General features: G+C 43.9%; 1 protein-coding gene across 1 annotated transcript; it reads left to right on the plus strand.

The window, feature by feature from the left end:
• Positions 1–94: 94 nt before the first annotated feature.
• Positions 95–18,277, plus strand: serpinf2b (serpin peptidase inhibitor, clade F (alpha-2 antiplasmin, pigment epithelium derived factor), member 2b; the record flags this gene model as incomplete). The annotated part of the gene is made up of 7 exons (XM_084310889.1): positions 95–151; positions 685–937; positions 1,536–1,679; positions 11,887–12,075; positions 12,434–12,576; positions 13,499–13,703; positions 17,925–18,277. The coding sequence occupies 7 exons, from the start codon at positions 95–97 to the stop codon at positions 18,275–18,277; spliced, it is 1,344 nt and encodes a 447-aa protein (XP_084167015.1).
• Between the last annotated feature and the right edge of the window lie 1,471 nt (positions 18,278–19,748).

The raw sequence follows: 19,748 nt of genomic DNA on the forward strand, positions 1-19,748 counted from the left end.
ACAAAATATCTCTTATCATTGGAGAAACTAATGAGTTGCCTGGCGTGATTTGCTGTATTGGACTTTCCCTCTGTTCCAGACACACTGTTGGGACATGGACCTGCGTCTGCTTGCACTCCTGTTGATCTGCCTCTGCAGAGGACAACTGACCGTAAAGCGCTCCCATTAATCATTAACCATCACTGTAATTCTGCTGCATGAGTATGATTTGCCATTATGTCATAGAAATGTAACGCTGTATACACCATTTAACCTTTAACCTTTTCAACAGAATGCTGAGGTGGCGGAGGAGGGCGAGGCGACCCCACTCATTCCTCTGATGCCTCTCATTCCTTTGATGCCCAGCCACCCCAGAGAGGTTGGAAAGCTCGGGTTTCTGTGCATTTCAAGTTCTCAAGTTTCAAGTTTTGTTTTTATTTGTCACTTGTAATGTGACAAATGAAATGTGAAATGCTTGGTTCTGTATGAGGCCCCTGAGAATGTGCTTCATACAGTATAAAAGTAAAAAAAAATAAAAAAATCCAAACACTATACAATATACAAACTAAAGTACGACCTAATTTCTTGGCGGTTGCTGCTTTTCTTTTGACGGTAGGGTTGGGGTCACCCCGGTTTCATGGATAATAACACAGAACTAATGCATTTCCTATTCTCTCTCTCGTGCCACGTGTACTGTGCACACAGCAACCGACGAATACAGTTCCCACGTTAAATACCACTGTACCCGACGGGCCAGAGCCGGACGCCTCGGAAGAAGACGACGAAGAGGGTGACTGTCCGTCTCTGGGCCGGAGTCTGGAGTCCAGGGAGGTCATAGCCAACGCCATCATGACGATGGGCATGCAGCTCCTGCAGAACCTGAACACCACACCGGAGGAGCCCAACGTGATCATATCTCCACTCAGCATCTCACTGGCTCTCTCCCAGCTGGCTCTGGGTAAGGACTGCCCATTGTATCCGTTACATTACGACAAATTGTCATTTGACTGGTGGTTATGTCCACATATATATAGGTGCTACATCTTATAATGCCGTCTCAGACACACACATATATATATATATATATATATATATATATATTTTTTTACAGTTGTCAAGTTCCAAATAGATGCATTTTCAGTTAAAGGAACACGCCAACATTTGGGGAAATTTGCTTACCGTCTTCTCCAGAGAGAGAGACAAGAAGATACCAGTTTCCTCTCTGTGCATTCAGTAGAAAGCTATCTGGCTGCATGTTAGCCTAGCTTAGCACAATGAATGGAAGCGGACAGTGCCAGTTAGCCTTCGGGAGAGGTGTTAGTTGGACAATGCCTAGGCTAACCGGCACTGTCCGCTTCCATTCATTGTGCTAAGCTAGGCTAACGTGCAGCCAGATAGCTTTCTACTGAATGCACGGAGAGGAAACTGGTATCTTCTTGTCTCTCTCTGGAGAAGACGGTAAGCTAATTTCCCCAAAATGTTGGCGTGTTCTTTTAAGTTCTAAATGCCGCTCTGTGCATGTTTTGAGCCGTTTGCTTCGTTTCTCTTCACATCAGGGGCGGTGAATGAGACTGAGGAGCTTCTGATGCATCACCTCCACACCAACGCTCTGCCTTGCTATCACAGTTCCATGCGCAGCATCCTGAAGCAGCTCCGAAAGAGTGACCTGCAGATCGCCACCCGCATCTTCCTGCGCCAAGGTCAATGATAATAATAATAGTAACTTTATTTGTATAGTACCTTTCATACAGAAATCGCAGCTCAAAGTGCTTCACAACAGAAAAAAGACAGGCATAAAATGAGCACACAGAAAAAAGCATTTAATGGAAAAGTATTCTGTATTTTACTATAACAACTAATAAACAAACTTGAACTTGTTGTTCACAGTTGTTCACATTAGGATCTAACATCCCAACAGGCCACCTTGTTTATGGTTTGATTCAGTTAAAAAAAAAATAGACAGTAATAAAAAGAGTAAGATAGAATAGACTGAGTGAAATAGTGCAATAAGTAGTAGAATATACATGAAATGAGCACATAAAGTGCAGACATATAAAATATATTTTTTTACAGTGCAATAAAATTGTTCTGGATTACGGTTTAACAGTTCAAAGTCGTCAATGCTATAGGATGAACAAGGGGCTCGGTCTGGGGCAATGAGCGCTTGTGTCTGAAAGCTATACTAAAAAGGCTACTTTTACTCCTTGACGTCAACACATTGACATTTTGCCTCCATGGTGACTGAGATGTAACTGTATCGTTGGCTTTAATCTGAGTGTATTTTGAGCCATACGATAAGACGAGATGAGATATTCCTTTATTGATCCCCTTGGGCAAATGCAGGCATCATAGCAGCATGGGGGAGGAGGGGATACAGGTATGGGCATGGTAATAGTAGAATACATAAATACAAGTAATACAATTTGAGTACAGTAGAAAAGTAAAAATAAGCAGTGTAAACAATATAATTAACTTTGAATAAACGCATCCGAGCAAGTAGGCAGTGTGATCAAGGGTGCAGATGAGGGTCAGTTATATTATACATTACAATAAATATGGTTACAATAAACAGTAGAATCTAAATATATTAGTAAAGTATACAGTATACACAGGTGCAGTATACATAAGGTACCCTAACTGGCGTTGTGCGTTGTTGTAGTCCATGCAGTTTAGGTGGATGTCAGACACTCAATGGGCCTCATTCAACAATACTCTCTTATTATTTTTCTTATACTCTTACCTGTCTGTTAAGAGAACAATAATAAAAGCCACCGCCACATTCATCAAGCCGTTCTTAACGTCGAAATCAGTTCTTACCCAGGTCGGTTGCATGATGAATCCCACTCATTCTTAAATTCAAATGCGTGTTCGCGCTAAAAGCATTTGCATACAGACACGCCCACCATCTCCTTATAAGGCGAATGAGGCATGTGTAAAACAGCCGAGTTTCGGCATCTGATCGCTGTCTATTATTCAACAGGAAGCGATTTGCGACTGATCTCAAGATGACACACGCACACACAGTCACACATCTCACGACTCGCGACACATGTGTGTGTGTGTGTTCCTGTGGGTCGCTCATCGCATGTGTGTGTGTGTTAATCTGATGACAAATAAAGACTTATACTTGTACTTATACGTATACCGCGTACTGTATAGTGCGAAATAAATCGTTCCAGCAAAGTAGGCTTTGTCAATACTGAACGACTTGACGACGCTTGTCAAGAACCAATCGCACAGTAGGTTGGGAAATACTGGATCTGTCACCTGTCATCTCTCTCTGAAAGGTCCCTGTGGCTAAAACACCGAATGCGCTCAGAACTTGTACGAGCAGAGAAGAGAAGAGAGGAGAGGAGAGGAGATGTTGTAAATATGCGTTCTATGCGTATGGCCTTGGCAGCCAGCATCTAACTGTTCTAACAGCAATATATAATCCATTTCAGAAGAAGAACGCACGCAATAAGTTATAATAATAATAATAATAATTATTGAAAAGTTCTGGGTTTATAAAGTCGTATTTTGGGGCAATTGACCAATGGTTTGCTTTCAACCCCATGAAGTCCTTCCTCTCTCACCTTTTTATATATATTTTTTTATTGTATCTACTAAAACTGTATTGTATTGTTTGTTTTATAAAGTGTCTTTGAGCATTAGGAAAAGCGCTATATAAATCTGATGTATTATTAGGAATGGTAGGCTTTGGGGGGCGGAGCTGAGCGATCATGGAGTAGACGTGTTTCACAGGAGCTCCCTTCTACCGTGCTGAATATACGTTTCTCCCCATTAGTCTTTATTTTATTTTTATTTGTTTTTTATCTGTTTGCTAGGTCGTCGTGTTTAGTATACATTCACCAACTTTTTTCGACTTTCTACGATGGCGGGGGTGGAAACCAGAGCCATGAAAGAATTAGGCACGACACCGACACCGCCGAGCATGGCCGCACCGTCTCCCGCTGTCGGGGAGTTAAGCGAAGCTGTACTCTTGGTCATGACCAAGCTACACGCAGACTCTGAGACACGCATCGCTGAAGCACAGAAGAAAGTACACGCAGAATCTGAGGCACGCATCGCTGAAGCACAGAAGAAAGTGTTGGCGGATTTCTGTATCAGCCTCCGTCGTGAGATATCAGAAGAAATACGGCTGGCGGTAGTCCCGCTGACAGACAAGATGGAGACGATTCACGCTGCCTCATCGGCTAATGCTAACGAACTAGCCATGCTAACGACGGAGGTATCATCACAGTGTGAGAAGATGGCGGGTCTTGAATCCGCCCTGCTGGCTAGGCAGGCTGAAGTCAACAAACTACAGTCGGCGATGGAGGAGATGCAGTCCCGGGATAGACGCCACAACGTCAGGATTGTTGGAGTACCGGAGACCAGCGGTGAAGGCCGTCTCTCTGAGACCATGCCCGAACTGCTGCAGAAGATACTAGGGACGGACGTCCTCCCCTCGCCTCCTATCTGTGAGTCGGCCTACAGAGCGGGCAGGTTTTCTCCCGGCGTGAACAAAGAACCGAGGCCCATCATAGTCAAGCTGAACAGACTCCAACAGAGAGAAATCATCATGCGGTCGGCTCGTACCAGAAGGGGTACTCTGAGGATTGGCGATCACAAAGTGGCCATTTTCGAGGACTTTACACCGGAGGTTCAAGCTCAGAGAGCCGAGTACAAGGTGGTCCTGACTAAGCTATGGAAACTAGGCCTGAGGCCCACGTTATTCGCTCCCGCGAAACTATCTGTGTTGGAGAAGGTCGGTGGTCAGCGTTTGTTTTGGTCGTTGGCTAAAGCGAAGGAATATCTCGCGGAGACACCCGAGTCTGTTGCTTGATATCTATGGAGGGTGAGTGACTTGGCGGTTTGGGCCTATATACATTGATTAGGTCGACTATTCACAAACACTTGCTGTCATGCCCAGACATGCTAACTGTCCTCTGCCCATCCAACTAGCGGGGCTTCCCAATGACTTCTGTTACTTGCTAAAGCTGACCTCATGGTCGTACTTGTGTATCGCCTCTTTGGAAGCTAACGAGCTAGCTGAACAATGTACATAGTAGGCTAACGTGCTATCCGGATTCGTCACTAGCTTACGCGCTAGCCTCGGGCTAGCCAGCGGGCTTCGACTATGGTCTGCGCTGAGACATTCGTTAATGGTTACGTATTTTGGTTGCTGTTGCTGCTCAAAGGGACATTGGTTTGCACAGTTCAAGAGTGACCGAGTCCCTAACTAACTTCTGGTATGCTTTTTATTTTTATATCCAGGTTGTTTTGAGCTTTGGTGATCCAAAGTAGATGCCAAGGTCGGTTGAATATGCATATACAATATTTGATAACAGGTTGGGTCGGGTATGGCTTGCACTTCATGGCTATATGGTTATATGGCTTGCACTCTAGCCATTACCCTCTCTTCCTTTCTTTTTTCTTTCCTATTGTCGATGTCATCTATATGCGCGATTTAAATGTGATCCGGTTCTAACTTGGACTAACTGCTGACTCGCCTTAATTTTGTTTTGAATTTTCCGTGAGGCACTTATGCTATAAAGTTGATACATTAATATGCAGACTCCAAGGTAGATGGTTACAGGTTGATGCTGAGTAATTATATAATAATTATCGTCGCTGTTTTAATGGCATTTGAATGAGCAATTTAACTGTGATCCGATCCTACCTTGGACTAACTGCTAATCCTTAAATGTGTTTTGAATTTTCCGTGATCCACTTATGCTATAACGTTGCGACATTAATATGCAGACTCCAAGGTAGTTGGTTACAGGGTTGATGCTGAGTAATTATATAATAATTAGTGTCGCTGTTTTAAGGGCATTTGAATGAGCAATTTAACTGTGATTCGATCCTACCTTGGACTAACTGCTCCGACCGATATCTTTATTGAAACAATGTATGATGACAGGTGGTGTCAGGTGTTGCCTATTACCATCCCCGGATTGATTAATGAATGATTGTGTTTAATTCTATTCTTACATAGGTTAGGTCATTCAGCCGTTGTGCCTGATCAGAGGGACGGCTAAAGGGGTGCACTTTGACCATAACCTTTTTTTTTCCCTTCCTCCTTTTTTTTTGGTCATTGTTTAATTGACACTGTTCACACAATTTTGCACAATTAACCTGTGACCCGAACCTGCCTTAGACTATCGGCTGGGATGCTTTAATTTAATTTTGTATTGAATTTTCCTATACCTTTTTGGGCTATAACAATGTGATGTTGAAGCGCAGATTCGGAAATAGAGGGCTGCAGGTTGATGCAGAGTTATTATTTAATAATGGCTATTTTTACCATTATGGTTGTCTCATGTTGGGGCCAGGGCTCAGGTGGTTTTCGACCGATATCTTTATTGAATTTTATTTTATAATATTTGTGTTTATTGGACTAGTGGGGGTTTACTTAGGGGTTTATCTAGAGGGGGGTGGGAGTGGGAAGCGTCTTATTGATCCATGTCTCTAGTGGGAAGTGATAGGAAGATGACCATCCTCAGTGGATGGGGCATAGGGTGGGGATTGGAGAGTGGGTATAGAGGAACTTATAGTAGGACGGGTGGGTTAGGGTTTAGAGTAGAAGGAGGGGGGGCTGTAGCTGGGGTGGTATTTTTATGTGTTCTATGTACTGTTGTCTTATATATGTGTAAGTGTTCCTCCTCTGAACTCCTGGGATTGACCGTCCGGGCCCGCCGGGATCGGCACCTCTGTACTCAGCCTGGCTGCACGGGTATGTTCTCTACGCACTTATACAAGCTCGACCATGGCTAAATTGAATATTTTAATTTGGAACGCAGGAGGGCTTAACGCCCCACACAAGCGTGCCAGTGTCCTTTGGCTATTGAAGAGGAGAAATATTGACCTTGCTCTCCTTAGTGAGACGCATTTAATGGTAGGTGACGTGTCAAGACTGGCAAATCGGCAATATCACGTTATCTCCTCATCCTCAGCCGATGATAAGACGAAAGGAGTAGTCATAGTTACAAGACGTAACCTTGATATCAAAATCTTGGATGTATGGTCGGACACGGAGGGAAGGATTACTATAGCAAAAGTTGAATTCTTGCATAGGAAGATGGCTATAATAGCATTGTATGCTCCTAACACATTTGATTCAGCGTTCTATAATACAATCACGAAGAATATGTTGGAACTTAATGGATACGCTCTCATTGTGGGTGGCGATTTTAATGCGTGCTGGGATGCGGAGATGGATAGGTCCGGGACCTCTGAAACGAGCGACCAGAAACGGGCCTCTGAGGCCCTCAGGATGTGGGCCAAAGACACGGGGCTCACAGACCTCTGGCGCTTATGCAACCCCACCCTCAGAGATTACTCTCACCTGTCAGCCAGACACAAAAGCTTCTCTCGAATTGACTATGCATTCGCGTCCCCTAATATGTTTGATAGTTTCGATGTCTCATTGGTTCCCTTGGCTCTCTCAGACCACAAGGGGATTTTCCTTACGGCAACCTTTGGCAGGCTCTCCGCAAGAGCCCCCAGATGGCGTTTTAATTCGACCTTGCTAAAGAACGATGACTTCTGTTCTGAGTTCAGGAGTAAACTAGCTGAATTTTTGCAGATCAACGTTGGCACGGTAGAAGACCCTAGGGTCCTGTGGAACGCATTGAAAGGATTCATCAGGGGTCATGTCACACTATTTGCCTCCAATTTGCGAAAATCCCGGTCAAAAAAGCTAGAAGGACTGGAATCATTATATGCGGACCTATACGCATCCTTGCAAACTGACTATAATGAACGACTAAACACACAACGTAAGATAGTCAAAAAAGAAATAAACTCTATACTTAAACAACAGTCTGAGTTCTTAATACATAGGACAAGACAAAATTACTATTTTCACGGCTCCAGACCTAGCCATCTATTGGCAATGAAAATACGCTCAAATGATCATTTCTCAGATATCCCCTCGATTAGGACGAGCCAGGGTGCAGTCACTACTGATTCGAAAAAGATCAATGACACTTTTAAAGAGTTTTACTCACAGTTATATAGCTCAGAGGGTAATCTGGATGACTCTAGATTTGAATCGTTCATTGGCGGGCTTGAGATACCCCACATTTCTGAGGAAGAGGCCAAGGAACTGGGGAGACCGATTACTCTCGTAGAATTGAGGGAGACTATTGTTGAAATGCAGAGGGGTAAGGCGCCAGGCTGGGATGGTATTCCACCCGAAGTGTATTTAGCTTTCTGGGACCAACTGGGTCCATTGATGCTCGATATGATCAATTACGCTATCGAACAAGGGGAGTTCTCAAGAGATGTCAATATGGCGTTGATTTCTTTACTTCTCAAAAAGGACAAAGATCCCAATGATTGTGGTAGCTATAGACCCTTGAGTCTTCTCGGGGCCGATTTAAAGGTGTTTGCCAAGGTGCTGGCCCGTCGCCTGCAGAGATTTATGTCTGTATTGGTACACTGCGATCAAACTGGTTTTATCCCGGGGCGTCTGGCTGCAGATAATCTTAGGAGGCTGTTGCATGTAATCGATAACAGTAAAGACAATACAACTCCATCCACAGTTCTGTCTTTGGATGCCATGAAGGCGTTTGACAGACTTGAGTGGTCATACCTGTGGAAGGTACTTGAGGTCATGGGTCTTGGAAAGAGTTTTATTCATATGATTAAAGTCCTGTATGCCTCGCCGTCTGCGATGATACTGACAGGCAAAAACTGTTCCACACTCTTTCCAGTCTCCAGATCTTCTAGACAGGGTTGCCCTCTGAGCCCGGGACTGTTCGCGCTTTCCCTCGAACCTTTGGCCCAATTTATTAGGCAATCGGAGGACATCGTCCCCATAATGGTCAACAATACTCCACACAAAATTGCTCTCTATGCGGATGACCTGCTGATTTTCATGGACGACCCCTCCCGGTCGGCCACAAAATTATTGAGGATAATCGACGACTTTGGTAAATTGTCAGGTTTTAAGATTAACTGGAACAAATCAGCCTGCCTACCTCTTAATGAACTGGCCAAGGCGGTACGACTACCAGCTGATATCCCCATAGTAGAACATTTTAAATACCTGGGCATAGAGATATTCCCCACGCTGAACCAAACTACTAAGTACAACTTCACGGGTACTTATGATAAAATACGCCAGGATCTAGACAGGTGGTCGTCCCTTCCTAACTCCTTACAAGCCCGGGCTTCCATAATCAAAATGAACATCCTGCCTAGGATAAATTTTATTAGCTCAATGCTCCCCCTGCCCCCTCCAATAGACCGCTGGCGCAAGGTACAATCGATGGTATCTAAGTTTGTCTGGAATAACAAACGCCCGAGAATCAAAAGGGCTACTACTCAACGTAGGAAACAAGATGGGGGCCTCGCAATCCCTGATTTTAAACTTTATTTCTGGTCCTTTTCACTGAGACCTCTGATGTGCTGGCTAGACCCTGTAGAGGCTGTATCGTGGCGCTCCTTAGAAGCGGCGGCGGTGTCTCCGCTAAGATTGCAGGATGTAGTGTACTCCACTGTCTCTATTGCGAAATGCCGGCTGAGGTATGGACCGATCATTACTCACGTGATCCAAACGTGGCGTAATGTACAGAGGTCGTGTGGGGTTAAATGCCCTTGGCACCTGGACTCTCCAATTTTTAATAACCAGCAATTACTTGTTGGACACAAGCCGGTTAATATTCCTCAATGGCAAAGGAGGGGAGTGCATACTCTGGAGGATATTTATGATAAGAACGGCCTCCGTGCGTTTCAGGACTTAAGAGAATTTTATGATCTTCCCGGCGAGTCCTTCTTTCTTTACCTTCAACTAAGGTCAGCACTGAGGGCGCATGGCGTACCGTGGGCTCAAGCTTTGCAACCACACCCCTTCCTCAGGCTCATAGTGGACAGAACGACATCCAGAGGGTTTGTCTCAGACTTTTATACGCTCTTAATTCAATCCACGTATAAAAATTTATCATTGGATACAATCTGGCGTGTGGATATCCCGGAGTTGGACCCCGAGTTTGACTGGGATGATGTTTGGGCAAATGTGGCATTATCTTCCCGCAACCCCAATCACCAGCAAATTAATTTTAATTATATTCATAGGACCTATCTTACGCCTAGGAAGCTATTTGCTATGGGACTGATAACCGACTCTCGGTGCACTTTGTGCTCTCAAAAGGCCACTGGCACTTATATGCATATGTATTGGGATTGCCCACCAGTGGCCCGTTTCTGGAGGTCAATAACGGACAAACTTTCAGATCTATGTGGCTTAACTATCCCATTCACAGCTGTTACGCTACTCCTGAACGATATAACGACACTACCCGCGTCCGTACAACTGAAAAGGGTTGTCCTAGCGGGCGTCACAGCAGCGAAGAAGCTTATAGCAATGAGATGGAAGGAGCCTGAGAAGCTGACAATGATCAACTGGTCCCTAACTCTATTGGATGTGATTTATCTTGAGATATCCACGGCTCGGGTGATTGGGGTAGGGCAGGCTGGCATTGACCTGTGGTTCGCAGCAGCTGAGAAGGTAAAGACCGCCGTGTGCGGCTGAGCGGGGTTGGGGCGCTTGATCGGGGGGGTCCGGCGGTCTCTGGGGAGGGGGAGGAGGAAATGTCTTGTCTGTCTTGGTTTTTGTCTTGTCCTTCTTAACTTTGGCTGGGGGGATTTTAGGGGGGGTTGGTATTTAGCTATTCTGCGCTATATGTCAATTCACATGCCATTTCCCCAAGGGACTAATATTGGCAGACTGATTGACCTGTCAACCAACTTGGAAGAGGAATTTCTTTCTTCTTACACTTTACCGTCTGCGAGTCTGGCAGTCTTGAACATGTGTAAGGGACCTAGGCTATCTACAGTAAATCTGCGACAACACTCTCATAAACAATCTTTTAAGTCACTCCACTTTGTAAAGGTGGGGAAAGGTTGCCATGTCTTGAAGACCCCTTTTTGTTATTGAAGTAGCCACCTATATTTGATAGGTTGGACGCTGTTTCTTTTTCTTTTTGTCTTATAATTTATTATTCTGTATTATTGTTGTTATTCTCCTGTGAAGTTATGTTTTTTGTTACTGTGGTTATTGTGTTGTCCTGTTTCATGTAATTAATAATTAAAAAATTTGATCAAAAAAAAAAGGAATGGTAGGCTTTTTTTTAATGTTTCTCATCTGGGTAAGAGTTTCTTATCTGGGTAAGAGTGCTCTCGACCACTCTTAGAATTTGGTCTTGCCTGAGAGAAAAGCAACAATAAGAAAACATTGCTGAATCCCAGGTAAGAACAAAATAAGAGGAAATGCTAGTTAAGAACGAAATCTGTTCTTATATCGCTTCATGAATGAGGCCCATTGATCAGACATTCCTAGTAGTTCTTGAAGCTTCATAGTCTGATACATTAAAATGCAAACAGCTGGGATGATAACCTGTGACAAACAATATATCAATAGTCTAGTGATGTTTAGGGATTGCTGACTACGAGACATAATTTCAGAGTAAGGCTTTTAGACTGTTTACCGAAAAAGAACTACCGGTACCTTGCAAATATAATCTTATTGAAATAGCTGTGGGGCACCCTGAAGTGGGGGTGAACAAAATGTCCTGTAGTAACATGACTGAAAATACCCTCCACTTAAATCCTACAGTCTGTATTTCTACCTCATCGTGCTATTTTCGCATTCCAAGTATTTTTTTTTTTATAATAATAAAAAATGAAAATGAAGCCAGAACCTAAGAAATGTTGTTGCGGTCTCAAACCCTCTGCAGTGGAGCTCGCCGTAAGAACCATGTTCACGGAAACACGCTTTCTTCTTGGCACACTCTATTTCGGTTTCTACTGCTGTCTATATATAACGTTGTCGAAGAAGAAGTGACTGCTGTTCTAAAGTGTACTTTTAAGAAAATAAATGCAGTGTTTGAACGAGTGTCTCCGTCTGTGTTGTAGGGTTCAAGCCGAAGCCAGAGTTCGCTCATGAATCCAAACGACTCTATGGCTCAGAGCCGGTGACGTTAGAAGGACTGCAACAGGTAAACGACTGGGTAGAGAATGCCACGAACGGAAAGCTGAGAGACTTCCTGTCTTCTCTACCGCCCAATGTGCTCCTCATACTCATCAATGCTGTTCACTTCAAAGGTAAATGAGATGTAGTCTGGACGTCTGCACATCTTATCAAGTGAACAGTACTAGTAGTATCCGTCTTATCAAGGGGACAGTACTAGTATTATCCGTCTTATCAAGTGGACAGTACTAGTATTATCCGTCTTATCAAGTGGACAGTACTAGTATTATCCATATTATCAAGGGGACAGTACTAGTATTATCCGTATTATCAAGGGGACAGTACTAGTAATGTCCATCTTATCACGTGGACGGTAGTATAAGTACTACTTTTGTAGTACTTTGTTTGTTTGTAGCACTCTATGTCTGTAATGTGAGGCTGAATCACATTGACCCCCTGTGACAAGACGTCTCTCGTTCTCGTCTCTAACAGGACAATGGACATCTCGCTTCGATCCACGCTTCACCTCCAGAGGTGCCTTCTACATCGATGAGAAGCACATGGTTGATGTTGAGATGATGGAAGATGCCAAACACCCCTTGAGTCTCCTCATTGATAATGACCTGGAAGCTTGGGTAAAACACTTTCCCTTGTAACCTCACCACTGCCCCGGAAATCTATACTCAAAGTTTTGTTTTATTTGTCACATATAAGGTACATGTACATTATAGTGAAATGCTTGGTTCTGTGTGACCCTCCTGAGAATTTGCTTCATACAGTAAAAAAAAAAAAAGGTGTAAAGACCAAACACTATACAAAATATACAAAACTAAAATGCAAATCCAAAATGAGGTACCTTCAATCTAACCTCAAACCTACAATCTTACCCTTTGTATATTAATATAAGTTGTTTACTTTCCCGACTCATGTAAATCCCTGCTCCTAGTCAAGTCAATTTCATTTATAAAGCATGTTTAAAAAACAACAGAGTTGACCAAAGTGCTGTACAAGGCCTTAAAACGAATAATAACACATTCAAATACGGTAAAGCATGCATACAATGATCAGTACATAGAAGAGACATATACACTATATACAAGCAGCACAAAACCCATTAAGAAGATTCAAACGCTAGTGAATAGAAGTATGTTTTAAGCTGAGACTTGAAAGAATCGACGGATGGGGCGAGTCTGATGGAAGAGGGAAGGCTATTCCATAGTCTAGGCCCTAACCTCTCTCCACGCACACCTCTCTCCACACACATGAACACACACACCACACATCCTCACTTACACTCTCTCACATACCCCACACAAATACACTACAAAAAGGTCACTCTAAAAACAGATCTGTATATTATTGTATATAATATTACTTAAGCTTAGCATTTATTCTTACTTTTTTATCATCTATTTTATTATTTTTAATTTTATTTTACAATCGAGGCAGGCATGGCCACCTACATTTCACTGCATGTCTCGTGTATGTATGTGACAAATAAAACTCTTGAATCTTGAAACCTCATCCTCTGTTATACCCTTTCCTCTGCCCGTCCAGGTGGCTCGGTTCCCGTTCCAGAAGAAGATGAGCCTGCTTGTGGTCCTTCCCTTCTCTGGTCCCGTGAATGTGTCGGCCATTGCCGAGAAGCTGAATATCTCCGAGCTGTATGACCGTTTGCCCAAGGAGAGGAACGTGGAAGTCAAAATCCCCAAGTTCATGTTGGAGTACACCCATGAGCTGAAGGACATTTTGACCAAGATGGGTAAGACTTTTTTGATCTGGATGCTGTTATTGTACCTTTTTGTTGTGATCTGTTCTTTTCATTGAATTTCATTCCAATTTTAAAATATGAAATCGTCATTCTCCGCAACCGACCTGTGGAAATACCCATTCCCACACCTAATTTGACAGTTTAATGAAAATTGAGTTTAATAAGGGAGTTAGCGGGATGTTGTGCCATGCTCCTCCTCCTGGACATCTCCGCTGCGTTCGACACGGTCGACCATTCCACCCTGGTCGATCATCTCAAACAGGTATTGGGGGGTCTGCCCTAAACTGGTTCTCATCCTACTTGAGCGACTGCTCCTTTTCGGTCAGTTTGGGTGGACAGTCCTCCCTCACAGCTAGTCTACCGTATGGGGTCCCCCAAGGTTCCATTCTGGCCCCCATACTCTTCTCTATCTACAGTACATGCTCCCCCTGGTCGAAATCATCCAGAAACACAATATTTCATAGCATTTCTATGCCGATGACTCCCAAATCTACCTTCCCCTCAACCCCTCTGACACAGCTAACCTAGACTCCCTTAAATACTTTATCTGGGACATAAAAAGCTGGATGGCCCACAACTTCTTTCAGCTCAACGAAAACAAAACGGAGATCATTTTGTTTGCCCCCCCCCCCCCCTCAACCATAACACTCTCCAATAGCCTAGGACAACTCTCCACCCACCTCAAGCCCCACGTCAAGAGCCTGGGCGTAATCTTGTCAGGGTCACCAACAACCTTCTGATGGCAGCGGATGCTGGAACCCCATCCATTCTGGTCCTTCGCGACCTATCGGCAGCCTTTGACACGGTGGATCATGCCATCCTCCTGGACTGTTTCAGTCCCTCTTGGCTGGTCGGACTGAGTGTCTCCCTGGGAGGCGCAACATCCTCTACCCACCCCGTCACCTGCGGTGTCCCCCAGGGATCCGTTCTTGGCCCCCTGCTGTTCACCCTGTACATGCTCCCCCTCGGCCGCATCATCAGCCGGCACGGTGTGTCATTCCACTGTTACGCTGACGACACCCAGCTGTACATCCGGATTTCACCATCTTCACCTTCATCACTCCCCACACTGACCGCTTGCCTGGAGGAGACTAAGGCGTGGATGAACCACAGGTTTCTACAGGTCAACAGCTCCAAAACTGAAGCCATGCTGGTCGGTACCCCACACCAGGTCCGGTCTTCCACCATCACCACCATCTCCTTCTCCGGCCAGGACATTCCTCTATCCACCCTTGTCACTAACTTGTCACTTGACCCCCACCTCACATACAAGACCCACATCAAACACCTCTGCAAGACCTCTTTCTTTCCCCGCCGGAACATCACAAAACTCCGCTCCTCACTCACTCATTCAGATTCAGAGAAACTCGCAAACTCCTTTGTCTCCTCCAGGCTGGACTATTGTAATGCACTCCTCATCGGGATCCCTAGAAAAAGCATTCATAAACTGCAATCCATCCAGAATAGCGCTGTTGGATCCTGATGAGGGTGCGCAAACATGACCACATCACCCCCATCCTCAGATCACTACACTGGCTCCCCGTGGAACACAGGATCGAGTACAAGGTCTTCCTCCTCACTCACCAGTGTGTACACGGTGGTGCCCCTGCCTACCTCAAGGATCTCCTCACCTCCCAGTCCTCCTCACGCTTCCTCTGCTCTGGCACAGCCTACCTCCTCAAAGCCCCCAGGACTAAGCTGCACACCATGGGTGATCGAGCCTTCTGCTCGGCCGCGCCCAGACTGTGGTATGCTCTCCCCATCCACCTGAGAGCACCACAAACTGTTGACACTTTTAAACGTGGACTCAAGACCTATCTTTTTAGAAAGGCCTTTTATTAGTTGTCTTATCATATGTTGTTCTGCTATGTGTTCTTTTTTTTTTATATATATCTATTTTTATTCTTTTAACTCTGTAGCACTCTGAGATTCTCAGGAATGTAGGGTGCGTTACAAATTAAATGTATTATTATTATTATTAATCTTCGACCCAGAGCTCTAATTTGACCGGCAGGTAAATGCTGTTGTAAAATCCCGTTTTTTCCAACACCGTAACATCACAAAAATAAAAACAATCTTTTCACCCGTTGACCTGGAAAAAGTAGTAAATGCATTCATCACATCACGCCTTGACTACTGCAATGCCCTCTACACCGGCATTAGTCAAGCAGCCATGTCCCGCCTTCAAATGGTACAGCACTCTGCAGCCAGGTTCCTTACCGGCACCAGAAAGAGAGAACGCATTACACCAGTTCTAGCCTCCCTACACTGGCTCCCAGTCTCATTTAGAATAGAATTTAAAATCCTCCTCCTGATCTTTTAAGGCACTATCGAGTGCAGCACCCCTGTACATCACAGAGCTCATAATAACCCCCTACTCAGCACCCAGGTCACTAAGATCCTCCAACCAGGCTCGGCTGCCCCCCCCCCCCCCCCCCCCCCCCCCGCACCAGACTCAAAAAGAGAGGCGATCGCTCTTTTAAGGCCGTGGCCCCCAAGCTGTGGAATAAACCCTGATTTTCCCACACCCTAACTCACACACTCCCATGCAGTTTGATCTTGCCCCTTCCCCCTTGTATCCGTTCTTGTGTTCTTCTATCCCCTGTGTGCTACATGTATATTGTACTTTGTGCTACTCTATCCGTGTGTTGGCCTACTGTTGTCCTATTCTCTGACTGTACTGTCTTGTCCTGCTGTGCCTTTTTGTATTATGAATTGTATGCTTTGACTGTACAGCACTTTGGGTGGCTCTTGAGTTTTTAAACGTGCTTTATAAATAAATGACTTGACTTGACTTAAAGGTATTTTGCATTCTTAATAATGGCTTCAGTTCATAGAGGAGAAATAACATTGTTCTGTTGTGAGTCAGCCTGTATCTCTCACACGCACGCACGCACACACGCGCGCGCACACACACACGCACACACTATCCTATCCGAAGGAACTGCAGACGTCAATAGCCTTAGCCATAACATGGCCTTAACAATTCTAGTCATAAGAACTAGAAACGTTCTGTCCCAGAGCAGAACATTAGCTGTCACTTGTGATGATGTAAACAAAAATAAATTGCCTATACTGTATATGAGCCAACCCCACACTGTATTCTTTGTCTATCATATCAATGATTACCTATACTGTTAAGTATGCCTTGACTGAACTCCACCTGCTGTATGATTATCTGCCTTAATCTGTGACTGGTGTGTCTCTGCCTAATCTGTGACTGGTGTGTCTCTGCCTAATCTGTGACTGGTATGTCTCTGCCTAATCTGTGACTGGTGTGTCTCTGCCTAATCTGTGACTGGTGTGTCTCTGCCTAATCTGTGACTGGTATGTCTCTGCCTAATCTGTGACTGGTGTGTCTCTACCTAATCTTTGACTGGTGTGTCTCTGCCTAATCTTTGACTGGTGTGTCTCTGCCTTCTTGGGTTTTTAACTCTGTTCTCTGATGCCTTTTCCACTGACTGGGTGTCAAATTAATCTACCGATAATTTACCTTATTTTTTCTACAATGAATGTTTAAGTTCTTGCACTGGATTCTGTCGACAAGACGCTCCATGCTTAATTTGATTAAAAGATGTAATCTAATGTGGCTGTGTATGGTCATTGTGACCGCTTCAACACAACGGAGATGTGGAGAGTGATGTTTTCAGTATACCTCTGATGAATCCAATTACGTGACTGAATTGTACACACTTGCCAGTGAAACATGTCGAAACATTCTCTAGCCCCGGTCTCGTTTGGGACTTTTAGAATAGAATAGAATAGAAATACTTTATTCATGCAGAGGGAAATTTTGCACTACAAATCGCTCACAGTAAACAGTAAACATTTAGGTAGACAAAAACAAAAAGTCACGGATAAGAATAAAAAAGAAGCCTAAGAATAAAATATACAGTAAAAATATTCAGAATATACAGTAAGTGTAAAATTGTGCTATGTCTGCCTAAAAGTAAAAGTCCAGGAAGATAGTTACTGTTACTCAGTGGTGCATCATAAAGTCTGATGGCTGTTGGAATGAAGGACTTCCCGTGCCGTTCAGTGCTACATCATGGGAGTCTTAAGTCCAGCACTGAACGTGCTCCTTCTGTCAGCCAAGTCTGTGTGTATAGTGGGTAGAAGGGGTTGTCCCTGATGGCATGGAGCTCAGCAAGGCTCCTCCTCTCCGGCCACAACCGCTAACTTTCTCTCTCCATCTATCCCATGCTTCTATAGGTCTAGGGGAGATTTTTCTCCATCCTAACCTGGCTCGGATAGCTGACGGCCCCCTGCTGGTGTCCAGTGTGATGCACAAGTCCGGCATGGAGATCAACGAGGAAGGAGCGGAGGCCACAGCAGCCACCGCCGTGGTCACCTCCCGGGCGTCCAACCCCTTCTTCCATCTCAACCAGCCCTTCTTTCTGACCCTCGTGGACGATGTGACCAAAGTACCCATCTTCGTGGGGGTCGTTACCAACCCTAATCCCGGAGCTCCTATTTTGCAGAGAGGAGACTTTGGCAGCCAGGATAAATCGGGATACACCCTTGAAAAAGATTATAGTCTCTCTTTTGGCCGCCCGCCTAAGTAAGAAGCCTCATTTGTCGTTTTGAGAGTGAGACCAGAGTCGACTATTACCGACACAGCTATCCAACGGATATCCAGACAACTATATTACCTACACAGCTATCCAACGGATATCCAGACAACTATATTACCTACACAGCTATCCAACGGATATCCAGACAACTATATTACCTACACAGCTATCCAACGGATATCCAGACAACTATATTACCTACACAGCTATCCAACGGATATCCAGACAACTATATTACCTACACATCTATCCAAAGGACACCCAGATGACTCTTATTATACAAATTTGACCTACAGTACAATTATTTGGATCAAAATAACACATTATCAAAAGAGATGCGACCCCACCCCTCTCTGTTTCATTAGCAATAATAAACTCGCTTTGGAGATGAGTATCCTCTGTAAAATTCATCTTCTGATATATTGTTGTTGCTGCTGAATAAGACTTACCAAGCTCAAGAAATTATTTGGAAAAGATTAAGCAATTGCATAGATATATACGAAATGTGCTCTCTGGTCATTGTAAAATATTGTAATGTATTTTTACAACATTAAATTTATGAATCATTGTTCATCTTTGGATCGTTTGCTTTGTGAAATTGGAGGTTTTCCCGCAGTGAAGTGACTTGACCAAACCAAATAAAGGAACGGCTAGATAAAAATGACCTTCTATATTGCGTTAATGCATACTTTGTTTACATGCATTGACGACCTAAACCATCTAAACTAAAGCTTTTGATGAGAGAGGACAGTACATGGCTGAACCATAGAAATAGAATAATGTATTAATTACTCTTCTCTATGGGCTGGACTGTGGGGTACTGTAGGTACAGTAGAACACCTAGTAGTACACAATGCTTCATCTCAGACTCTCGTCCTCATTTATTTATTCCTTTGGATTTTTTTTAACCAATAAATGATTACCAATACATTGTATGTATATGGTATTCATTCAGGGATAAACATTAGTCTATTAAAGTGTAATTTCGAAATGCAAATTGTTTGGTTATATAGTTTTTTAGTTTGAACAAAGAAGTAGCATACGCTCTACGTTACGCACTTACATATTTATCCAGTATCTAATTTTAAAATGCAGAAATAAACCCCCAAAACTGTAACGTTATCTTTTAAATGAATGCATGGTTGTAGCTTATTCTAGGCCCAAAGCTTTTGTCAATATGTAGGGCCTTCATAAGTTCATAACATCCTGCTCACCTGTCCATAACGTCTCCTCTGCATGGTTGCAGTTGATTTCAGTGCATTCCAGTAGATATAGTGCCTTGAGAAAGTGGGAGAAAATCTGTTTTATTGTTTTGTTGTTGTTGTATTGTTTCAGATATAACCCACTTTTCCCCACACTGACATGTTCCATATAGGGTAATGCAATGTGGGCATTACAAGACATGTAATGTACAAGACATACAGACAAAGGCTTTACGCCTTTTGATGAAGGAGTAACTTGC

This window comes from Notolepis coatsorum (assembly GCF_963971535.1).
Source record: "Notolepis coatsorum genome assembly, chromosome: 1".
Taxonomy (NCBI): Eukaryota; Metazoa; Chordata; class Actinopteri; order Aulopiformes; family Paralepididae; genus Notolepis; species Notolepis coatsorum.